This window comes from Thermobia domestica, chromosome 1, assembly GCF_964235325.1.
Source record: "Thermobia domestica chromosome 1, izTheDome1.hap1.1, whole genome shotgun sequence".
Lineage (NCBI taxonomy): Eukaryota > Metazoa > Arthropoda > Insecta > Zygentoma > Lepismatidae > Thermobia > Thermobia domestica.
In genome coordinates this window covers 370,530,112-370,555,316 of record NC_137454.1, presented here as the reverse complement: position 1 = coordinate 370,555,316, position 25,205 = coordinate 370,530,112, and the positions used below count along the sequence as shown (strand labels likewise).

The following is a 25,205-nucleotide window of genomic DNA, read 5'->3' as shown; positions in this document are numbered from 1 at the left end:
CGATTGTCAGTCGAACCACTCCAGATAAAATAGTTACTCGACCGTCAAGTAAAATTTTTGTATTTTCACCAAAGTTTACCTTAGTAGTGACCTGTTCAACATTATTGTTACTTTCTGTCCATCTTCCGCAATCTTGGATTTAGATATATTTTGCCTCTGTGGCAAACGAAAACAAGGGTTCACAATAGTGCAGGGAACAGGTTGCTGCGTGGTTACTATAAAAGATAGGAAGATATGGGTTTACTAACTTAAAGCAGAGATCCTGGCCTTTGAGAAGATGTATATACATGCAGGAAATGCAGTTCTAAAGATCTCAAATGTAGCCATCAAAATTACGAGTTTTATCAATTTTGAAAGCCGGTAAGAATCAAAAGTACTTGAAACCACAGGGTTTTTGCTGTACAAGAACTATGGCTAGAAGTTTTTTTTTTTCTTTTTTTTTTCCGGATGTGATTAAATATAACTAGATTTGAAAATTCTTTCTGCCAAATTTTTCTTCGAAAATCGGAAGGTATAGATTCTAAAGGTATGTCTTCGAAAAACTTAATAATTTTAAAGTCAAATTTCTTTCACGGTAGAGTGCTCATTTCTTCTGAGGAAAGTCCCTGGTTTAATGCCAGCTCGCGCCAAGTGGGCTTTGTGGTGGACAAACACCATGTGTGTTGGTTTTCTCAGAGTTCTCCCGTTTCCTTCCACTTCCTTCATTCCACCATTTAATTGTTTATCATTATCACTGTCTCCCTTAGCCTCTGTGCATGATCATGGGACATTAAAGAAGTAATAATAATAATAATAATAATAATGCAGTAAATCCAGTGGGAAAGGTGATTGATCTTTTGCCACGAAACCACCAGCGCCATCTATGAAGTATATGTACTACGTAGCGACATATCTATACTATCTTCCGTCAAAGTTGCAAAGCGCTAGCAGCGACAGTCGATATGTTCGGACCTTGCGACTTATAATACATGCTGAACGTTGGTCGGAAGAGAACAGTGGAATAACGTGTGAACATTAAATTCTGTTTCAAATTTGGTAGAAGTGCAAAAGAGATGTTTTTTAAACCATTCAAACCATTTATAGTAGTGAGGTGTTAGTCGAATTGAACCAAACTTTTGTGATGATCGGGAGAGCATTGAAGACTGTTCACGACCAGGACCACCAGTAACTGTGCGAACTGACGAAAACTTCCGAACAGTGGCGGGTATTGTACGCAAGGACCGTTGTGCATCTGCAAGGTTCATCTAAGATCTCACTGGAATTCCAGTAACTGTGCAAACTGACGAAAACTTCCGAACAGTGGCTGGTATTGTACACAAGGACCATTGTGCATCTGCAAGGCTCATCTAAGGTCTCACTGGAATTCCGAAGTGTACTGTCCATCTCGTTCTAGCCGAAAATTTTCTACAAACGAATGCTCTGTACGCGGTTTGTACAGCGGGGGACACTCCTAAATGGTACAGCCATATGGAGATTTACGGCTAAGGTGTACCATTTAGAAGTGTCCCCCCTCTACAACACACAGTGACGAACAAAAACGTTGCAGAATGGAACACTGTAGAGATATGAAATATAAGACTGTGGAGACTTACGTAGATTTGGGATTCATAAGCATGGTAACAGTAAGGAAACACAGTACTTTTAGTACGAACTACCTAGAGCTCAAAATAGAAGTTTCAAGGGCCCCAAAACCGAAGAAACTGCGCATGCAGAAGAGCTGAGTCAAAACTTTGTCCACAATTTTCTTTGATTGTAAAAGCATCCACAAGGAATTCACTCCATAGGACCACACTGTGAAGGCCGAGTACTACATGGTTGTTTTGCAGGATTCGTAAGTTCGACCCCAATATCGGCAACAAGGCTCATGGTCTGTTACACGACAATGCACCCCTGCACAAGAGCATGATGGTACCCCAGTTTTCAGCCAAAAAGAGGATCGTGGAGCTCGATCACTCTCATATTCTCCAGATTTGGGTTCATGCGATTTCCGAAACTGAAATTGGCGCTGAAAGGAAGACTTTTCGACACCATTCCAGACATCCAAAAGGCTTCTATTGCGATTTTGGGGGCAATTCCGAAATAAGAGTATGAAGACTGCGTCCCCAAGTTCAGCAACAGCTTCAGTGCATGTACTAATTCACGAAGTATTTTGAATAAAAGGTATTGTAACCTATCAGTCTACAACGTCTTGTCTTTCCTTTCTCTTAGCTATCTTTGCCACTGGACAGACGTGTGCATATTCATGACAACGTGCAAACATTTCCGATTCCAATATCGATTGCAAGCTAGATCAGTGAGCTGCCATCAAATTTTTCGTTAATTTAGGCAAATGTAATCCTTTCGAATGGTGTGGGAGGCGTATGACTATAAAGCAATGGGTTTTGTGATACTCGTACTTCAAATGCTGCAGAACCTCGATTTTATTGTTGAAATTCAGTAGGAAATGGGCAGTTTTCCGTGATTACATTTCCTGAAAATGTTGCAAAATTAGTGAACTTGTGCATGAGAATTATTAAGAACTTGTCTCAGGACATTGCATCAATATGTCATACGAAACAGTGCTGGCAATCTTCGCATCTATTTTGGACATGTACTACATTGATTCAAAGTCTGTATTCAGATTAGAACAGAAGTCAGACCGTGTCCGGCTCTCTGATTATTCGTAGCACATGTTGGATAATCAAACCAAACTTTCATGTCGCAGGTCTTACGAGAACAAAAACTGGATCTACGACTACGACCCTGAGACTAAACAACAGTTTTCACATAGGGGTGTTACCATTTATATACATAACGCTAAATTTATTCTAAACACTTTAGTTCTTACTACACTTGTTTTATATTTAGTTTTGCTACTATTTTCAATTATTTTATTCTCTAGTGTAATTGAATAATTGTTAGCTGAGGATGTTTTTGATATTTGTGTTTGTTTTATAGGACAGAGTTGGTGGACGCATCGCGACGTTCCGCAAAGGATCCTACATTGCTGATCTTGGTGCTATGGTTGTGACTGGTCTTGGAGGGAATCCTGTGACCGTTCTGTCGAAGCAGATTAATATGGAGTTACATAAAATACGGCAAAAATGTCCTTTGTATGAATCTAATGGTACAACAGTAAGTAAATATTCACTTTTCAGATGATACTCATCATATATTGTAAATTATTTCAAGTATCCTTGTGCTTTGGTAAGACGATAGTTTTTCGTAACTGAATTGTCTTGGACAAACTGTAATGTTTTGGTAGAAAAGATGTCGGAAAACCCATTAATTCAGTTATTTATCAGCGTACTTTAGTAAAGTATGCTCAGCACAATAATAATAATAAACTGCCTAAACTCAGATAATACAGAATTACACCAGTGAATGTGAAAATACAGAAAAACTTCACAGGAGGGGGGAATTAACCAATTTGAAGAATGTGACAGTAATCTGTATAAATATGTAAATGTTGTTATGGACAGTGGTCTGGTACCGAAGATACTTTCTTTTATGGACAGACCTGTACATTTACGTTGTTAAGTTTTGTAGCCAGACAGATTTTTTTTTTATGCAGTTAAGATATAATACGTAAGGACGCCGTTATAAATGGATCTAGATTCAATTTATAAAGAAATGTTGTGAAAATATAAGGTAAATGTCGAAAACTATTCGAAAATACCTAAGTTTAAATCTATTTTATTCTGTGAGTTATCATTGAACATTCGTGGAGTATATTACGTCTTAAGCAGTTCAATAATTCTATTTTGACAAACTTTGGGCAAATATATAACTAACTATCCAGAATAGTTGAAGTTAGTAATATAAATGTTACAAGAAAAGAAGTTACACATAATTAACCATTAAAACTAGAAAACATAACTGATCATCACAGAAATTCTGTATAAATTCACACAACTGTGTGCAGGAAGACTCCATAGATACAAGGAGACGACTACTCGCAATAAATAAAATAATAATTTCCAACAAAATCCGAAACAGTTTTATCGGAAACTTACGGACAACAAGAATCATCAAACAGAATGGCCAGCAGGCAATGAAATTATTGCTTACTGGTCTCAGATCGGGGAACAAACCCGAACACATGAAACCAAAAGCTGTATTCTTAAAAAACGAAACAATCAGTTTTCATTCTATTGAAGTAATGGAATCTTTTTACGTAACAGAGACAGACATCAAACATGCAATTGGAAAATTTGCAAACTAGAAATCCCCAGGTCTGATCATATTTAGAATTTTTGGAACAAAAAATTCACAACACTACAGCACCATCGCCAGGTGTTATAACCATATTCTTCAAATCCCAAGAGACATCTCTAACGAGCGGAAGATGATTTCTTCCGAAAAGTACACTGACCGTCATAAATTAAGCAACAAACACAAAATGTACAATAAAAAAGAAACGACGGGGAAGGGGGTGGTGAAATGCAGAGAAAATGGATGTCATAATACAACGAGCATTGACGAATGATCGGAGAAAGATTGTGCGGAAGAACTTGCGATTATGCCGCCCTCACACGACTTGTTAAAGTACTAAGTACGGGCGAGGGGTATATGAGCTCACGGAATTGTTGGCTGACAGTGTGTGTGTGTGTGTAGAGTGAAGCAGGCGAATATTGCAACAGGGCATCATTTACCGGATGAATTACGCTGGTGTGTCATCGGTAGACTGGAAGCAAGGCAGCGTCAGGCCGACGTGGCCCGGTGGCTCAATGTCGATCGAGCAGTGGTAAGCAGGTTATGGAGGAAGTTCCAGAGAACGCAAAATGCTTCGAAAAGTTACAGTGGGTGTCGACCGTGTATGACATCGGCCAGTGAAGATCGATATATCCGTTTGACAAGTCGAAGAAATAGGTCTGCTACAGCAACTGAAGTGCGTGTGGAGGCTGTTGCTACCACTGGGTGTCCTCTATCAACGAGTATATTGCGCAGACAACTTCACGAAGGTGGATTGTGTGCCAAAAGTCCAGTGATGTGTGTATGTGCCCCTTACCTGGTGTCACAAGGGGCGGCGGTTAAATTGGGCAAGAGTGCATGTGAATTGGACCCAGGAGCAATGGCAGTCAGTTCTTTTTACTGATGAGTAGATTTTCTCTGGACAATGATTCTCGACGCAGATTGGTCTTGCGAGAAACAGGAACCCGTTACCATCTATTCAATATTCTTGAAAGGAATAAATATGGTGGTGCAGGTGTTCCTGTGTAGGATGGCATCTCGCTTGAAGGACATAATGATCTGTATGTTCTCCCGCGTGGCACAACGACAGTTCAGCGCTATAGGATGATGTTCTGGATCGTCATGTTGTACCCTTCGCACGTGCTAGAGGTCAAGGATTTATTTTACAGAATGATAATGTTCGTCCCCATGCAGCATAACTGGTCGATCAGTGCTTGGAGCAACACAATATTCAACGAATGGCGTGACCATCGAGGTCCCCGGACCTTAATTCGATCGAACGCATGTAGGATGCTCTAGAGCGACGCATTGCAAGTCTTGTACCCCCTTCACGAACTTCCCAAGATCTTCAACGAGCTCGGGGACTAGGGGAATCGTAGTTCTCATAAATTAACACTCTGAATTGGCAACGTTGCTGATGTTTCAGTGCATCAAAAGGTGTGTTAAGGATCTGTCTACATTATGCAATTCCTGAAAACAACGAAAAAGAAACTTTGAAATGCCACGCGGGAGAACATACAGATCATGTAGATAAAACTTTTAGTTCATGCACCCGGCAACACAACTATTCATTTCTATGGGGCTACTTAAAACAAAAGGTATACAAGAACAATTCTCGAACTATACGCCATTAAGAGCATTAACACTCCTACTCTTCGTAAAGTTGCTGCCAACCTGGTGAAACGTGTAAACCAGTGTTTGAATCAAAACAGGAGACACTTACAGCATCTGTTGTAGAACTGATACCTCACTGCGTGGTAGTAGCAGTAAGTTCTACTATCCCAAACTCCGGGTTGCATTGTATATTGGGCACCCTGTATAATTCAAAACTGGTACTTGGATAAATACAAACTACTGGGATCGAGAAACGGTACCTGCAAAATATCCGACATTACTATCATTAATAAAATGAACCAAGAAGTGACCGAGATGTAACAGTGCTAGTGACTCACAATATAGGTACAACATTTAGGACAAAAAATAAGCAGATATGAAGACCTGGGAAACGAAATCAAAAAGACATGGAAATATCAAAGCTACAGTAACACTAATGATTATCTCATCTACAATTGTTGTTCCTAAAAGCACTGTGACTTAATCGGAACAGATAAAGGCAAAATAGCTTTTAATAAACGTACAGAAGTAATTCTGGACACCTCCTATTTGGTAAGGTAGTTCTGTAGGAAAGAAAAGAAAGAAAGAAAGAAAAAAACTTCCAATCAGATTATTAAAGTAAAACCGGTTTAAACCGAGATAGAGTAGTAGGGAAAGAGGACATGATAATGATGCTTATATTTATTTTTTTATTACTATTTTCGTATGATGATAGTTGTTGACTTTAGCGGAGAGGCTAATGTCACAAAAAATTTAAACAGTTTTTAATTTAGCAGTTAGGTAAAAAATATATGAAATGTTTAGCGTTGTTTAGTAATGATCTGTTCTTCTTATTGAAAATGATACTAATTATTATCTATTATACTTCTGTTGAAGGTGCCAAAGGATAAGGACGAAATGGTTGAAAGAGAATTTAATCGTCTGCTGGAAGCCACAAGTTATTTGTCTCATCAGCTCGATTTTAATTACGTCAGTGGAAAGCCAGTGTCTCTAGGCCAAGCTTTGGAATGGGTCATCAAGTAAGTTCTCTTTCAGTTAACTAATTTCTTTCGGTAACCATGCAGTTCACTTCTTCAACATTGTCTAAAAATTTTTGGAATTGTCATATCAGTAGACTGTTTTGAGACATTAAATCATTTCCAATTTAAAAGTGAATAAGTGGCGAAACGGTTAGTACATACCGAATTTTTTACCTGCCTTCCTTTTTCGGTGGGGACACTCGGTCGAAAAGGCGTAACAGCTTTTTCAGGCGAGCCATCCTGAGTTTCTTTTCTTTCTTTCTTTCTTTCTTTCTTTTTTTTTTTTTTCATTCATATCAGGCTAATGGCGAAATAGTATCCACATGTCAAAAATGTGTCACATATTTTTACAAATTATAAATATCTTATGAGAGAAATTTCATATGTCTTCTTGGAAATATCGAGAATAAGAAAACATATTTCCAAAAAGATATTTTTTTTTTCTTTTAGAAAAAAGCTTTATAATTAAAAAAATAGAGATCTCCAAAACTTTTATCGCAAAATTCCAAGTTCCATTTCATAAACGTTGCAAACACACAGCAAAATTTACAAGGAAAGAGGGGAATTTTAAACTTGATTACAAATACAATGTAAACTCATAGTGTTAGTTACTATACATATGACACAGTTCTAATATGTATAGGTATTAAATATTTTACATGTAAACAAAGGAATAAATAGAATAAGCCGCAAAATATACGAATCAATCAAGAATTTTATGTGAGTGATTTGTTTAGATTCGTTTACCAAGTTGGGAACTTCTAACTTGCTTTCGTAGAGTAGTTGGTTAACCTGTATCCTCTGTGTGTTTAATGTTTTCCATGACATCAGTTGAAACCCCATGGTATTTTAACTTTTCTCTGTCATTTCATCATCTTTTGTTCCAGAAATGTTTCTTATCCGCTTCATTCTATTTTTTTTAAAAAAATATTTGCAAGTAATTCATAATTATGTCTTTTAAAATGTTAAATAATTTTTGTAAAAGCGTTCATTATTAACATTTTATCGATTATCGAGTGAACGTAGGTTAGTGGTTAGCCTAAGCAATGGTGATTTTCTGTTTCTATCAAGCAAATGCAAGGTACCTTGGCAAAGTTTCTTTAGAATTTTGTTTTTTTGTTATTAATGTTTTAATGTAAAATATCCTTTTCGCTTCATCTGGAATCTATTTAATAAATCAATAAATAAAATACAGATCATGTATAATACAATCACCGTAACTTAATAGCTAATTGAGTACGAAACTGAAGTTCGAAAATACTGTTGGGAGCTGTTATATAGATAAACAAATAGAGTAGGTAAGTTATTTGCTCTAAGTAAACTGTTGCAGATAAATGTGAATACAATTATATTCTCAAAAACTATTAACTTCAAAGTCCTTTCCGTCGGTCTAATGAGTATTGCATGCACTTTGGTGCATGTGGTTCCGGGTTCGATTCCCAGTGGGAGAGCACAAAAATTTCTTCTTCATTTACTTCCATTAATTATCCATCTCCTGTAACTTTAAGAACATAAACGTAGGAAAACTAAAGTGCCAATAATTTTATCGTCTCAATCAAGTTGTTGCGATTGTGCTATATGGGATCATATGCTGTCATATGTATACAAGTGGCTTGTTGCAGTTGGCACGAATTTGAATGTGATGGATCTCTGGTTTATTCAAAGAGTCCAGGCTTATTTGTGGTAATTCTCCGTCTACCACTACTATGACAAGGCGTTTCTGCGTGACACCCTCTGGCCAGTTCTAGGTTGTGTTCTACAGTTTGCTTAGCGCTGTAGTCTTAGTTGATATGGCAATAACACCACACAAATCAAGTATAAGTGAATATCTTTAGATAAGTTGGATTTATCACGTGTCACTCACTACAAACAAACTTTCGATTATGCAGTTTTGATTGGTGATGGAAGCAAATGAAAATTGACGCATTTTATATACAAGGGAATAAAGTCCCACTTTTGGTATTTCGGACATATTTCACCTTTGAGATCTCTACTTGAATCTCCTTTCACAGCTACGGGACACATGTGTCCCATGCGAATAATTCAAACTCCGTTGGGAATTTGTTTTTAGAAAATTCTTTTTAAAAAAAAGTGTTGTTCTCCCATCGGGTGAGATGTAACCAGGAGACTGTGTTTAGTTTCCAAAACTGTATACAGATGTCAGGAATATTCCAGATTAAAGGACTCGTACATACAAAAGAATGTTCATATTAAAAAAAATTGGTAGTCAAAGGGTTAAAAGATTAATGTTCTGATATTGTAAATAACTCTTATAAGGCGAAAGAAAGAACAGTGTAAAATATTTCATATAATCAAACGTTCCTTATAAACGTTGTCTATTTTTCTCGAAACTTAGGTAATGTGATTTGATTCCCTTGTGCTCTGAATGCCTCAATCGTCTTACTAAATACCGTATCAAAAAAATAAATCCCCGAGACATGTTTTATTTGTACTTTACATTGGAATGTGCATGAACTGATTTTTCTGCAGGTAGGCATTACTGTGGACTAGTAATAGCACCTAATTATTTACTACAATGTATATAAAAGTGGTATTCTGCAACCAATTAAGCATCCTAAGAGGATTTTCCATCTCCATTCCAACCTCTCTATTGAAAGCGGAATTGGTAGAAATATACTACCACTTCCTTTTCTTTATTATTGATAATGTCACAACATACAAACCAAAGTCCTTCACGCGGTGTACGCATGACACTGCTGTTATCGAACATTACCCATGCAATGCAAATGCTGGACAATAGTTGACCGGGCACAATTCATCGTAATTTCCATATTTGTGTGATGTTTCGACGAATATTCATCGTACGGGTTGCGGCGCCGTATACCACTCCAAATTACAAAGGACAGTCAAAAAGTTCCCGGAATTTCATTATTAACTATTTATTATCACAATATAGGTACATTGGGGGCGCGGTGGCTCAGTGGTAGAGCGTTCACCTCCGGTGTTTGGGGTCCCTGGTTCGATCCCAGCTCGCACCGTGTGGACTTTGTGGTGGACAAACACCGTGCTCGTGGGTTTTCCCGGGGTTCTCCCGTTTCCTCCTACTTTCTTCATTCCACCATTTCACTCATCTCTCATCATCATCATGGTCTCCTTTAGCGTAACCGGCATAACCGTGGGACGTAAAACTGAAAGATTTCATTTCATTTTTTCAATATAGTTACATTCACTTAATCAGCTTCGAACTTGGCTTCTTGAAAACACACACACTTGTTCCACCGTTCGTGCCATTGCCGGAAACCACATTGAAAGTCCTGTTTTGGTATCTTGCTAAGTTCAGTCGTCGTGTTGGTTTGGGTGTCTTCTACGGTGGTAGAACGGCTACCTTTGATGATCTTTTTGCTCTTGGGAAACACGAGGAGCCTGGCTCCAGCAGACCAGGAAGCACCAGTGAATTTCTGGCTCTTTTTCAAAATCAAAAAAGATCCTCAAAGGTAGCCGTTTTGCCACCGTAGAAGACATCCTAACCAACGCGACGGCTGATCTTCGAAAGACACCAAAACAGGACTTTCAGTGTAGTTTCCGGCAATGGCAGGAGCGGTGGAACAAGGGTATGTTCTCAAAGAGCCTATTTTGAAAGCGATTAAGTGAATTTGTATCTATATTGTGATAATGAATAGTTAAAACGGGGAATTCCGAGGACTTTTCCATTGCTCCTCATAATTTTCTTGTAAATCTCAAAGTTAGGAAGGATGCTACAATCCCTGTGCTTTTAAGAATGTTGAAAAAAATTGTTAAGTTTTTCCTTAACATCCTAATATACGAAATCTCAAGAAAATATCATCAGCTTATAGAGTATGAGCTTGCCTTGTTGTTTGTTGAAATTTAACGTCTCTTTTTCAGTATCGTGGTAATATGAGACGTAAGCCTACGGCTTAAGGCAGAATCTGAACCATCTACCATCTAATACGTTCAATGCTTTCTCACTAGGTACTGAATCCGAGACCCTGTGCGCCAAAGACTCGCACGCTAGCCATTAGACTAACGGAGAAGGCAGATATGGACTTGACCTTTATAAATTCACTATTTCCTTAGTAGAATAAAACCCAGAGATCAGAATTACTTCAGTAAAAGTGGAAATTCATTTTTTTTATTTAAATAAAATTCAAAGATAAGGGGAAAAATGGACATTTGTTTTGTTTGTTTTGGATCACTTCGATTCCCCACAGTAGTTCGTAATCCTCCAGTCTCATTGATTGTGCATAGAAAGTATGTGGTACTTTTCATAGTTTTTCTGAACCAGATTAGACTAATTCTGACTGCTATTTTCTTTTCAAATAAAAATAATATAAAGGTAAAGGTTTTGTTGCATTCAAGTCTGAATTTTTGACAAGTGATCTAGCTAGAGATATTCGGTTCTAAGATTAAAATGAAATTCTATCATTAAGAAGGATGTTCTCTGCAGAATAGTACTGGATAGATTTCCACATGGATTCCAACCCTCACCTTCAATCTGCCCGTAGAAATGTAATTGAATAGAGATTTCACTATAGCCAAATCTTCCTAATAAATTTCATTACACTACATAACTATTGTTTGGTTCTGCATTCAGAACTCCTGGAACTTTCAATTATTCTGTTAAAACAAGTTCCTCACTCCTTACCTCAAGAACATTCCTTCTAAAATCTTCGAAATTTATATATCTTCCATTCAGAGACTCTCAAACTTCGAGCTTCTGGGGATTTCTATGAAAGTGGTTCCCCAAGAGAAATCTCCATGCCTTAATGTAGGTAAGGCGAAGCCAATAAGATTTCTACAAGGGAATGATGTATCTTCCCTGCAAGCAATCTAGCTCTCTTCCATAAGAAAATACCTATTAATTTAAAGAGCTCAAACCTTATAGATGATTACCAAAATAGTTGTTTTATATTAATTCCCTAATCATGTTTTGAATAGATTAATAAAACAGATAAATTTACGTACTAGGAACTATGTAAAGTGAGAGTTGCAAGGCTTAAATAAATGACTCTGTGTGCAATTTTATAGAAAATTAATAAACTTGATTTTACTATTGGAAGGTTATTGTAAGAAGTTATTTTCTATAAGTGTGGTTTACGTGTATTCTTTTTTGTTTGTAGGTTGCAGGAGAAGAACGTAAAAGAAAAGCAGGTACAACACTGGAAAGCTGTAATTTCCCTTCAAGAGAAATTGAAAACTAACCAGGAAAGAGTAAGTATATTGTATATGAAAAGTAATTGGTATTAAAGTAAGAAAAAATTAAAAAATACCTTCATTGTCTGATTTTTAAAATACTTATTTTTGTAAATCGACAAGTTCGTAGAAGATGAGCAAAGTGTGAATATAATTGCTCATGGAACGTGAGAAACACACACTACAACTCATTAAAATTAGTAATTTCTTTATCAAATGTGAATAATTTCAGAGCTAAAGTGATAATTTTCATTCAAGACTGAAATTGGGATAATTAATTTGTTGATTTATGTTCTGCAAAATTCATTACATACTGAAACCTCATATGTCCAAGAATATGTCCTAATTTTGCGAAAATCTCAAGTACTCGCTGTGTAGAGGTGAGATATTTCTCCGTTATGTTAAAAATGAGTTCGTTCCAATTAGCTCTCATTTTTACTTATAATGATTTCAAAAGGAACTATTCTTTAAGATGAACAACGTGTTTCCTAGCCTAAATTTGTTTCAAGCAAATAGAGTATTTTACTCGGGATGAAGTACCGATGTTTCCGTGTATTGATTCATTTTAATAATTCGTTCTCTTTGGAATAATGAGTTGAATATTCGCTTATATTTTGGCCCAGTTCAAATTTTTCTTGCTTTCTCTAGAAATAAATATTACATTAGTCTTTAAAACAACTACACTTTCTCACTTCCAGACGTAAATATGTTCTATTATTCTTTAATTCCAAAAGCTTATTAATTATTGGGTATTCAAGAAAGATAGATCTACTACTAAATCAAAGGCTTTTGAATTAATCCAAACCAGTAGGAAAATAGTACGTTACTTAATATCAAAGCTTTGGCTCTAAGTCAAAATCATTAAGCCTAACAGGACTGAACCAGCTTATAATATTTTATTTTTCCACTGAGATGTCAATACAACTCCCTTAATCACAACGTATAGTTTTGCCTAAAGTCACATTTATAATATATCATTGCATTCCCACATGAATAAATACAATTTACTTTATCTGTGTGTAACTGATTTTTTTTTTTTTTTTTTAATGTAAAATATTGAAGGACAATTCCGATTCCTTACTGCAAAAGTAGTTGTTGTCGACTTTGCTTTTCGAAGTCTTATTTGTATACAAATAAACCCATTACATTATCTTAACTCCATGTTTAAGGAACCCATAATGGATTATATCTCCGCTGAGTACTTAGGATTAATATTACACACTTCCAAGATCCATGTAATATTATTTTTTTTCTGGTCACCTGTTTAAAAATCTTTTCCAACTGGAACTTTTACGCTTCACGTGTATTTCCTATTAGAGGAATGAGTTACTCATATTTATTAGTCATATTACATATATTTATTTTCGTTGCTTCGTGACCTGTAGCCCCTGGGAGTGAAATATGTGTCTTTAAATTGCTCATCAGTTTCATGTTCATTTTTCTTTTTTAAAAAAATACTACAAAACTCAGAGTAGTATAGTAATTTCCTTGCATAATTTTCTTATAAATACAAAATACTTTGACTAAGCTAGTTGATGCTTTTTGAGAACTCTCATTCTTGGTTAATTCGTCATCTAAGCCTAGATTGAACACATTCTTTTACAATGTAAAAAGGTATGGATAACACAGCTATTTCACTAAATTCTAAATAATTATATAGAGAAAATTTGATGTTAATGTCTGATCTCCGTAATGTTTTGAAAAATGGGGAGGGGAAAAAAAAAAGCGTAGTGAGACTGATGAACACCCTTAAAACTAGAAATGGATGTTTTCTTTTAACTTTTATCTTCCCTTATTGGCAGGTATTTTATTGCTCTATGGCCTTCATCTGAGGATTAGGGAGATTAGAACTATGCTTCGTGTTGAACTATGCTCCGTATCTTTCGTCGATACTCCTGCTTAACATAAAAGGGGCGTGGTGATTCAGTGGTATAGTGTGAGAGCTCCTTTGGTTTAATTCCAGCTATATGAATCTGTGGTGGACATCGTATCCGTGGGTTATCTACGATTCTCCCGTTTCTTCTCTTATTCTCATTAATCATACGTCCTTGTTAGCCTAAAAGGCGTAAACTTGGAATGTTAAACTGTGCAGCGTGCTCTTGCCAGTTCTCGTATCTCAAAAACAACAGCAACAAAATTAAGATACAGGGAATCCAGAACTGACAAGCCACCTCAGGATTTTGAAATTAAGAATTTGATAGAGCAAAGATAAGGGATGTGTAACGTGGTCTGCGTAATAAATGAAATAGAATACTTTCAGCGACTCTTCAACTATGATTTCTTTGGTGTCCTTCTTCAGGTACAGTCCGCAGAAAAAAAAAGAAACTAAGTTTATTGTGAAACGAAAAGTCTTTTGTTCCAAAATAAGTGTGCAGGGAGGACGCCGAGGTTTCTCCTGGCGTGATTCGTACCACTTAGACGTAATGTTGATTCCCTTGACTGTTAGGCGTAGTTTCACAATAAACTTACATGCTCATGTTGCAGGTTTTTTGCTGCGGACTGTACATGTTCTCCATGGAATTGGTGGTCAGATGGTAAAAATAGAAGTCCGATGCGGATGCAAAGAAAAACTTGTTTCAACAGCGATGAACGTAACCAAAGTATGGACACTCTCCTAAATAGTTGTGTCATTCTCTTCAGACATCAAGGAAAGAAAATATAAATGTTACACTTATTGTGCGTGGGTAAAACTTAAGACTTTAAAAACAAGAATCGTAATCCGCGCGTCTACATGTTTGTCGTAGTCTCTCTTGTCTCCAACTCTCCTCATCTTTACCAGTCCATCGTTTTTTGTCCTGCGGCTTCGGTCATTGTCACTGCAGTTCAGTGGCGGCTCATAAGTATATGATATGGTAGTGCCAAAACGTGCACAATAAAAAAGCGCATATCCTTAAGAAAAAAGTGCATGTAAAGGCACAAATAACATTATTTTATTACAGTAACACACATACATATATTAACGTGTGCTACAAATTTCTAACTGGAATGAATTAGTATTTAAGAAACTTTTATATTTGGGGGTAGAGCGTAGCTCATTTCAAATTTGTAACACCGTGTATTTAGACAACTCAAGGATGAATTTAACTAGTCATCTAAGGGTAAGAAATGAAATGATTAATTACTTTTGGATATTTTCAACATCACACCACAAGCTATCAGGACTCGAAATGGTCTTAATTATAGAAATTCTACTACATTGTAATGGTACAGAAGCTTAATCCTTCCTATAATTGTGGTGTGATGCCGACGTTATCTGTTTTTTTTTTTTTTTTTTATTTTTTTTTTTTTTTCTAAACAGCTTCAATATTACTTCCTTGTTTTATAGTAAATAACATTAGTTAAAAAATACATCTAAGGATTTTGAGTACTTTACAATATAGTTACTTAGAATGAAGTTGTTTGTGCCTACAGTAAACTTATTATAAACATAAAGCACATTTTGTCCAGTTTGCGTCCCCCCTCCCCCCAAACAACACACACGGGAAACAAAATAAAGCATTGGCTACATCACAGCCACAAATTCAAAATGTTTTTCAAATATACGTTCATGTTAAATTGATGAAATCTTCCTTCTTATGGATCACTTGCTTAACACACAATTTTAAATTAGGCATTGACTTTCCTAAATTTTTAACAGTTAGTTTGTCGTCATATGATAGGGACGAAAACGGATATTTCAGTAAATTCCTTGCTGCATTCATCGTAATGTATTGTCCTGGTTTCATGGAAAGTAGTTACAAATATAGAGAAAGAAGAAAACAGCACTACACTTAAATACAGAGCATCAAAACTTCGCACAAATATATAATTGACAAGTTACATAAACCCACCACATTCAACACCACAAACACTCAGGTGCACAATGTGTTTATGTTTCAATCAGGGTGGGAATCATACCTGCATTGACAACACAATAATGAAATAAACTCCAAATCTATTTTTGGGAGGGTCAAATCTAGATGGTACATATTTATATGTAATAAGTAACTAGTTTGGAAACACTGCAATGGGAACAAGTGAATCAGGAGTCACGTGTTAGAATCCCAGGCGACTTTAACTCCAAACCAAAGCCCCCTTTCCTAGAGCATCAAAATATAAGACCAAACAAATCTCCCGCTTCGAGCCACCTTCGATCGTGGCACAAAACGCTAGTTATTTCTCCGTACTTTCCTCCTGGTCTCCAACTAACGACTCAGTGGTAGAGCGTTCACCTCTGGTGCTTGGGGTCTCGGGTTCGATCTCAGCCCCCGCCAAGTGAACTTTGTAGTGGACAAACACGGTGTGCGTGGGTTTTCTCGGGGTTCTCCCGTTTCCTCCCACTTTCTTCATTCCACCATTTCATCCATTACTCATTATCACCGTCTCCTTTAGCCTAACCGGCATAACCGTGGGACGTAAAACTCAAAGATTTCATTTCATTTCATTTCCAACTAACGAGCATGCGCGCAAACCATTTTTAGAACAGTCGGGAGAGCACGGGAGAACTTGGCACGAACAGAGTAGAGATACATGTAGGCCTATGTACTGCTAGCGCGCGAGTAATTCTGAGCGCACTCAATCACTGAGCGCGACTCAAACCAGCTTCTCGTGAGCAATGATGACGTTGCAAGGAAAGTATTGTGCATAAAATTAAAAAGTTTGTTATTTAGTAAGATGCAAATATTATTTACTAGCAGCGTTCACCCCGCTTCGCTGCGGTCATCCCGGAACGCAATAAACTTTGTTACTTAGATAATTTTTACTTTTTCGCTTTCAAGTGATTTATAGCGCCTGTCAGTTATGTTAACCCGCCGAGTCACAGGGTCATGCGGGTTGCATATAAATACGTTTATTTTTATACCTATGATGAACTAATAACAAAGGATTTGTACGTATGGACACCTGAATGGTCAATTATCTCAAGACACTGGTAATTGAAAATTAAAGTGATATGATAAAAACCATCTAGGGTCCACATCCTAACAACCCCCCAAAAATGAAAGAAATCGGTTCAGCCGTATTAGCGTGATGAGCGGACAAAGGATTTTTTGTACGTATTCACACCTGATTGGTCAATTATCTCAAGACACTGGTAATTGAAAATTAAAGTGATATGATAAAAACCATCTAGGGTCCAAATCCTAACAACCCCCCAAAAATGAAAGAAATCGGTTCAGCCGTATTAGCGTGATGAGCGGACAAAGGATTTTGTGCGTTCTCTTTTATATATATAGATATTATTTTTTGTATTATTTGTGGTAGTGCCATGACATATTGGCTCCCCCTCAGCAACCGCCGCTGCTTCAGTTCAGTTATTTACTGGAATGGATGATGTAAACGCAAGGTGTATAGATGAACGTCCAAATAAGATGATTGTTGGAACGTGGACAAAGGAGACAACCTGCAAGTTTATTGAATAAGAATGAACTGTTAATTGCGCTGGAAAACAAAAATAGAAAATAAAACATAACTTTGACCTTTATCTGATGATGAGAATTCAGTGTTCATGATTTCAAGTAAATAATGTTCATAGTTTTCATAGAATTTCAGTTCGAAGCATAATAAATCCAACATTTGTTATTGATGTTATCACAGACATCGTGTAAGACACGATACCTTCTCAAAACTAGAAATTTTATTTCATTATTTTCTTAAGCATAGAATAAAATAGGAATAAATCATAAGGATAGAAACAAGAAAAATCTTACGGAAAATATTTTGTGATTCTGTGGATAAAATGTAAGGAAATACGTAGACTGACCAATTGTTTTATGTGGAATATTTTATTCTACGACGCAGAAGCATGGACAGTGTACAAAATACTTTTTTTTTCTTTTTAAACATGAGGGAAAATGAAATGAAATCTGTCAGTTTTACGTGCCACGATTATGGTTAAAGGAAACATTGATGAAGAGTAAGCAATGCAATGGTGGAATGAATAAAGTGGGAGGAAATGGGAGAACCCTGAGAAAACCAGGAATACGGTGTTTGTCTACCACAAAGCCCACTTGCAGGGTGTCTATCGGTCACGAAAGTCATGAAAAAGTCACGAAATTTAGCTTTTGGGTCACGATTTTTTTTTTTTTTTATCTCTACAAACATAAGTATAGACTGGAAAATTTTGTTCTATAAAACGTCAAAATTCACCACCAAAAATGTCTATGGTCGGCTTTAGACGGTACCAAATTACAAGCAAAGCGCGCTTCTATCGCATACATGAAAATTCGGCCCAATTCGCAACCAAATTCGCTCTAAAGACTATTTCTAAATTTTATGGTTTGGAAAAGAAAAGGTCACGAAATTTCATTTTGGAATTTTAGTAGACACCCTGACTTGGCACGAGCTGGGATCGAACCAGGGACTCCGCGCACCAGAGATGAGTGCTCTATCACTGAGCTACCGTATGTCCCGAAAAACGTGAGACGTAAAAATTGAGAATATTACCTGGAAGAAGCGGGAAAGTATTACGTATGTTGATTAGGAAAGAAGTACAATATTAGAGATAGTTCAGAAGATGATTATTACATATTTGAAAAAAACATTTTATTACAAGACATGTTTAAAAGATGTAGAGGAAAGAAAAATAAAGCAAAGAAAAATATCAAAATGTATATTAACAATATTAAGGAAGACATTTCTCGAGTCAAGGTGAAAAGGTTTGGAAGTAACCATACATAGTCAGTTCTCAGCTTGCAATACAACGATCTAGAAGTTTTCGCAGACACTTATATTACGATCTGTCAAGGTATGCATGTACTCAGTTTCAACAAGTCAGTTTTGTTTGTTTATTTCTGTTTTTTTAAGAATATCTTTTCCTTTTTCTTTGAATATTATTCGGTTTCCCTTTATTCTTATGGGACGAACCGTTGCCTTCGGTTTTTAGGTTCTTAGCTTAAATTATAACTCCTTGAGTATCAATCAGAGCTATTGCAGTGCTTTCATGTCCTTCATGACCTCGCTTTTACATACATATATCATTTGGATTTCTTGTACTACTACTTCTTCCTTTTTTATCGTAATTCTCTAAAGTAATTTTATCTTCCAATAAACTCAAGGTGGTCTCTTTTGCTTCTCTAAATTCTTATAGATCATTCATTAAATTCTCGCAGAATAACTACAATCTGGCAACATTGCATTGTCGCGCGCGACACATGGCCGGAAATAACGACGCTATTATCAGCAGTTAGAGAAGCCCTCGTCACGCTAGCAGCATGTAGCAAAGAGCAAATATCAAATTCTCTGTTAAACTGGGTAAAAGTGCCACAGAGACAGTTGATTTGATGCAGAGAGTGTATGGGGATACGGAGAAACTTCGACCGACTTCAGAAGTCAAAAGTGAAGACAATTTTCCTGTGTTTCTATGACAGTAAGGGTATTGTTGATCATGAATTTGTACCAGAAGGTCACACAGTGAATATCCAGTTTTATTTAAGTGTTTTTGGAGCGTTTCATGAAGAGCATTCGTCGTGTTCGGCCTGAATACTCAGCCCTATGTAGTTGGTCCCTTATCCATAACAAAGCAACCGTTCATCGGGCAATACTTGTTCAGGAATATTTGGCCAAAAAACAAGCGAGTGTGCTGCAGCACCCCCCTATTCTCCAGATATGTCTCCTGGCGACTATTTTCTGTTCCCTAAACTGAGAGGTCCTTCTACTTCTTGCGTAATCGTACCACTCGCAGGGCTCATAGCGAGTCACTTTTTTTAAAAACTAAAAGTTACTTTTTTTTTTTTCAAGCTGGCCACTAAAAGCTACTTTTTTTTTTTTTTAAATTTGTCACTAAAAGTTTTTTTTTTGGGGGGGGGGGAGGTAAAGTGACTTTCGTGTGATTAATGTTTTGCATTGGCAGTTTCTAAGAAAAATATTATAAAAATAAATAGAAAAAGGCAGAAACTTGTTACTCATTACACTTCTGAAAGCTTCAGTACTTGCTGCCACATGTGAAACAGCTTTATTCACTTCAGCTTTTGTTCTTTCTAAAGCACAGTGGATGCTTAAGCTCTCAAGGTGGGATTGAGAACCCTTCTGTGCCTATTCTTTCTTCTATCATAATAGTCTTTTAGTTGTCTCTCGTAATAGTTAACGCTCCGCTCAACGTTGTGTGTGTGTGTGTGCGTGTTTGTGTGGTTCATCGTGTTCATCTTGTGTTGTGCTTGTGTGTTCTTCTTAAGAGTAGGTGATGAATTTGAATATTTCATGGTTTTGAGAACTCTCAGTGCTAAGCTAAATATAATGTCTGGGATGAAGAAATTCGGAAATAGGCCAGAACTGGTTCCACTTACTCAGAAGCTTCTTACATCTGCTAAGTCTGCCTACCGTAACTAAAAGCATACTTAGAAAACCTAAGAAAGGAGGAAGCTCAAAAAGAAGAAAAAATGAAACAAAACAACAAACAAAGAGAGAGGTGATGGAGAAATTGACAAAGGAAAAAAGGGGCATGATGAGCTTTTGGTCATTTTTGGTTACTTTTTCGTGTACTTTTGGTCTCTTTTCAACTATTTACAAGAGACCAGACCACTATGAGCCCTGCCTCGCTGCATTAACGCAACAGGGATACTTCGAACACTAAACAGGTATTATTACATTATCTTTGTTTATTTGGTCACAATAAAGTCACTCATTACTTAATTGTCGGACGGTGTATTTCCAGTGAAGCGTGGGTAGAGGAAGAAGTCAGACGAAGTTTGGAATGATGTGTTTACTTTAAGTGTAAGGTACGAGGGAGGATCAAATGAAAACCTTAAAAGTTCAATACATTTTAGAATGTAACAATTAAAAGGAAATCTTACCTCTTATTTTTCAACGTAGTCCCCCTGACGTGGAATGCAAATATTTCACTGTTTCGAAAATGCATGGATACCACATTGGAAGAATTCTTTTGGTGGAGATTGTGGTCACTTGTTCTTGCATTTTTCACCTTTTTTAGCACTATTGAAATGCTTGCCTCCTATCGATTCTTTGAGTGATCCAAACACATGAAAGTCACTGGGTGCGAGGTCTGGTGACATCACCGGGAGCATCAACCTCGGCGTTGAAACGATGCAAAAGTTCTTCACATGCGTTGACGCGACGATCTTTCTACTCAGCAGTCAACTGACGTGGGATTCATCTTGCAGACACTTTATTGAAATGCAGAATATGTTGAGCTGAACCAAAGCTAATATTCATGATTATGGCGATTTCTTTCAGCGTAATACGCCTGTTTTCCTTTACAAGCTGTTCCACTAACACAATGTTTTCGTCGGTCACTACGTGGTAAACCTGTCCCGGTCGAGGAGCATCTTCCACAGAGTTATGTCACTTTTAAACTTCGTACACCACTCGTATAATTGCTGCAAGGACAAACACGAATCACCATACTTTGCTGCCATCCTGTGGTGAATTTCAATTGGTTTGACGCCTTCACTGCTCAACCGGATCACCAAACTCCGTTCTAACGCGGTGCGCGTGGACAGTAGGGCGGCCATCTTGATACTGACGCTGTCGGTTCGTCTTTCTTCCAGCAACACTGCCAACTGTCGTTCATTAAGTGCAACTCAAGTCATATTACTGCCGCGTATCGAAGCAATCGTCCAACTTTACGGCATTTGATTGCATTTTAAAGGTTTTCATGTGATCCTCCCTCGTACAAAGTCCTAATTTGGTTAGTAATATACATGTATTCTTTACACAAATTTATTTTTCTTTTTCTTGTAGATGATTGCAATGAAGGAGAAAATAGAAGAGCTAAACAAACAGTACAAAGAACAATGCGAAAGTAAAGGACCACGAGACATCACACAAGAATTTGTGTTGCGGTCTAAGTTAAGAGATCTCAGCAATGCTTGCCGAGTAAGTATCCTGTGTATGAAAATTGAGATTTTATTCAATTTACATGAACAAGAATCCAGCTTGGTACCCATGTAGATTATTGTTGTGTAAACTTGTTTCTAAAAACATTGGTCGCGAGCGAACCACTTCCTAATATACATAAAAACTTTAGCGTTAACTTAGGAAGCGCGTCTAATATTTTAAAACGTACTTTCATTTCTTTATTTTACCTCCTACCTTCGTAGATAAAATCTTTTAATGCACTCTATGTGAACATTGTTTTTAAACTTTATTATTATTATTATTATTATTATTATTATTATTATTATTATTATTATTATTATTATTATTATTATTATTATTATTATTATTATTATTATTATTATTATTATCTCGATTTAAACCTCTTTCATCTTAATAATCTGACGGCCGTCTTTGGAAAATGCAGATTATTGTAAGATTTCTTCTTCTTCAAAGAACTTCTTGACTATGCGACAGATGTGTAAAATTACTGATTTTTGTAAGTTTGTTAAAAGACTTTTTGCGTCTGTCTGTCCCGATTGTGTGACAGTACTTTTAAGGGCAATACCTGTAGCTGAGATAATGAGTGGTCTTACTGTAACTTTGCCATTTTCATATCTTTTTGATTTCGTCTGCCATATCTTTATATTTGCTAATTTTTGTACTGAATGTTGTACATATATTGTGAGTTAATGGCACTGCTACATCTGTGAGAGTTATTTGTTGATTCGTTGTATTGAAGATAGTGATGTCGGATCTATTCGCAGGTACCTTTACATCCGTTGTGGTTTCTCGACCATAGTATAGTTTGCACTTATCGCTTTCAAGCCTGAATTTGACTCACTTGTAGTTTGGCTTGGTATCGGTGACTAATTGCATCTTATGTGCTAGAAACAGGTTAATGTTTTTTTCCAACATTATTGTCTTTTACCAAGTAATCCTGTGAGAGCCTGCATGCAACATGGACCTGCGTTGTGTTAAGTTGTTTCTATGTCCCCACGCTTTCTGTATTTTTCATCCAGTGTTTCTTGTTCAATATGTATTTGTAACAGTTTCGAGTTTGTATCACTTCCCTGTATGGCCATCATAAATTCTACTATTTTGGAAATAATTCCAGTTTTCTTGAGCCATGCATTTGATTGTCGTTTATCTGTATTACTGTGGTTTGTCTGTATTAAAGGTTTCGTGAAGTTCTTTTGTTCTTCATTTGGTGTTACGTGTTCATCTGATTGGTGAGCTCTGTCATGATCAGATGGAGTGGTGTAGTTTTGTATCTGCATCGCGTATTACATGAAATATGTGTTTGGTTTCTTTTCTTTGGTTGAATATTGGCGAAGTTCTTTAATCTATTCTTGCTGGAGTTTTGGTATATCACCAGTGCCTCCAGTGCGATACCAGTGCCTCCTTTTTCTGTAGGGAGGTCACTCGCTTGCTGCTTTTGCGTGTTTCGTTCTGAATTCTGTCAGTAATGTTCGGATCGTTAGTGTTAGATTATTTAAGTCAGTAAATCAGTCTCTGTCCATTTCATAAGTCAAATTAATATGTAATGAGAAGAACTGTAAATGTCTTGATGGCTCTTAACTTTGTTAACGTTGGTAAATTGATTTTCGAGTATCATCATAATTCTTACCTGGAAATCTTCCTGCAGTGTGCGTTTCATTTTGTTCCGTTCAGTGCCTCGAATCTACAATATTCCTAGATATTTGTACTGTTCTTCTTCTTTTGAGTCTTTTTTTTTTTTTTTTTTTTTTTTGTGGTGTTCTTCAATTGGAAATCCTTCTCAGTTTATAATTTTCCCTCTTTACAGATGTATTACGTAACTTTCATGTGTGGGGCCGCGGTGGCTCAGTGGTAGAGCGTTCACCTCTGGTGCTTGGGGTCCGGGGTTCTCCCGTTTCCTCCCACTTTCTTCATTCCACCATTTCATTCATTTCTCATTATCACCGTCTCCTTTAGCCTAACCGGCATAACCGTGGGACGTAAAACTCAAAAATTTCATTTCATTTCATTTTCAACTTTCATTTGTTTATTTTTAATTCCATGCAGATGTCATGGCTGAAAGCTATTACTGTTTCTAGTAATCTGTGTAGTTGGCTTGGAAAGTTGACGTGTAGTTTTAAATGATCCATATATAGTAGATTGTTATTTTTACATGATTTGATGCCCCGATTTTATCTTAAAGCCACAGAGGCTTGAGAGCGATCCAAAACCATGGAGCATTGAAAGAGTCAGCTTTTCAAACATCTTATTAATTTTCTTTTAAGATTCCGCAACAAGCACTATATTCGCACTGTATATACCGAAACGTTCTTCTTTTTACCGCAGTACCGTCTTGTATGTAGGCTCGTCTTCACTATTTCTTCTATAGATGTTAAATAACGTCAGTGAGAGGGGCATCATTGTCAAATCCTCTTCCAATTGCACTCCCCTCTATTACTCCTATCCTGACACTTACTAGTTTGTTTTTATACATACATATATATTGTGAGTCTTCGATCTTTCCATTCGAACGCAACCTCCTTTAGAACTCCAACAACAATTTCCAGTTCCCGATGAAAAGTTTTTTGTAAATCAATAAATACAACATACACGTCTATCCCTTTTTCCATAAACTTTTCACCGATTATCCGTAATAAGCTAATTGCATCTCTTGTGTCCTTAAACCCGAACTGTTTCTCCTCAACTGCTTCATTTGTTCTTCCGTACAATATCGTGATTATTATTCGAAGCATACTTTTTGCTACATATGAGACTAATAATTGTATATTCCTTACATCTCTCTGGGCTTGATTTTTTTCACCATCGGTATCATGATCTTCTTCAGGAAATCTTTAATCCACTCTCCTCTTACAAGTGAAGACGATTTTAAATGCATTAAAAGGTCGAATCACTATTAGATTTGCTTCCTCCCTCTAGTGTCTTCAGATGTGTGTAAAAAAAAAAAAAAAACCTCCATATATAAACTTTTTTTCTTAGTATCATAACATGATTAAGTTTACAAGTGATTCCATGGTAGAGTGGTAGAGCGCGCATCGGCGGAGTCTCTGTGCAGCATAAACACCGTGTGCGTAGGTTTTCTCGGCGGGCTTTCGTTTCTTCTTTCTTCATTCTAGAATTTCCTTCTTCTTCTTCATCACCATAATCATCATCATCATCTCCTCCACCTCTCGGACCATACTCGTAGAATGTTAGACTCAGAAAAAAACTTTCCCTATCTTCAGTTATCCGGTGTACTGTTTCGGAGCATTACCCTTGGTGGCTCAGTGGTAGAGCGTTCGCCTCCGGTGCTTTGGGGTCCCTGGTTCGATCCCAGCTCGCGCCGTGTGGACTTTGTGGTGGACAAACATTGTGCTCGTGGGTTTTCTCGGGGTTCTCTCGTTTCCTCCCACTTTCTTCATTCCAACATTTCATTCATTT

At 36.8% G+C, this 25,205-nt stretch overlaps 1 protein-coding gene across 3 annotated transcripts in view; it reads left to right on the top strand.

The window, feature by feature from the left end:
• LOC145664273 (lysine-specific histone demethylase 1A-like) overlaps positions 1–25,205 on the top strand; it is a 675,994-nt gene that overhangs the window by 52,306 nt on the left and 598,483 nt on the right. For 2 of the 3 annotated variants that reach the window (XM_081730803.1, XM_081730819.1), the window contains exons 6-9: positions 2,938–3,114; positions 6,661–6,806; positions 11,906–11,996; positions 21,654–21,788. In XM_081730803.1, coding sequence (XP_081586929.1) covers positions 2,938–3,114; positions 6,661–6,806; positions 11,906–11,996; positions 21,654–21,788 — 549 coding nt within the window. The remainder of the gene's footprint in view (positions 1–2,937; positions 3,115–6,660; positions 6,807–11,905; positions 11,997–21,653; positions 21,789–25,205) is intronic. The other variant, XM_081730812.1, reaches the window with a different exon arrangement.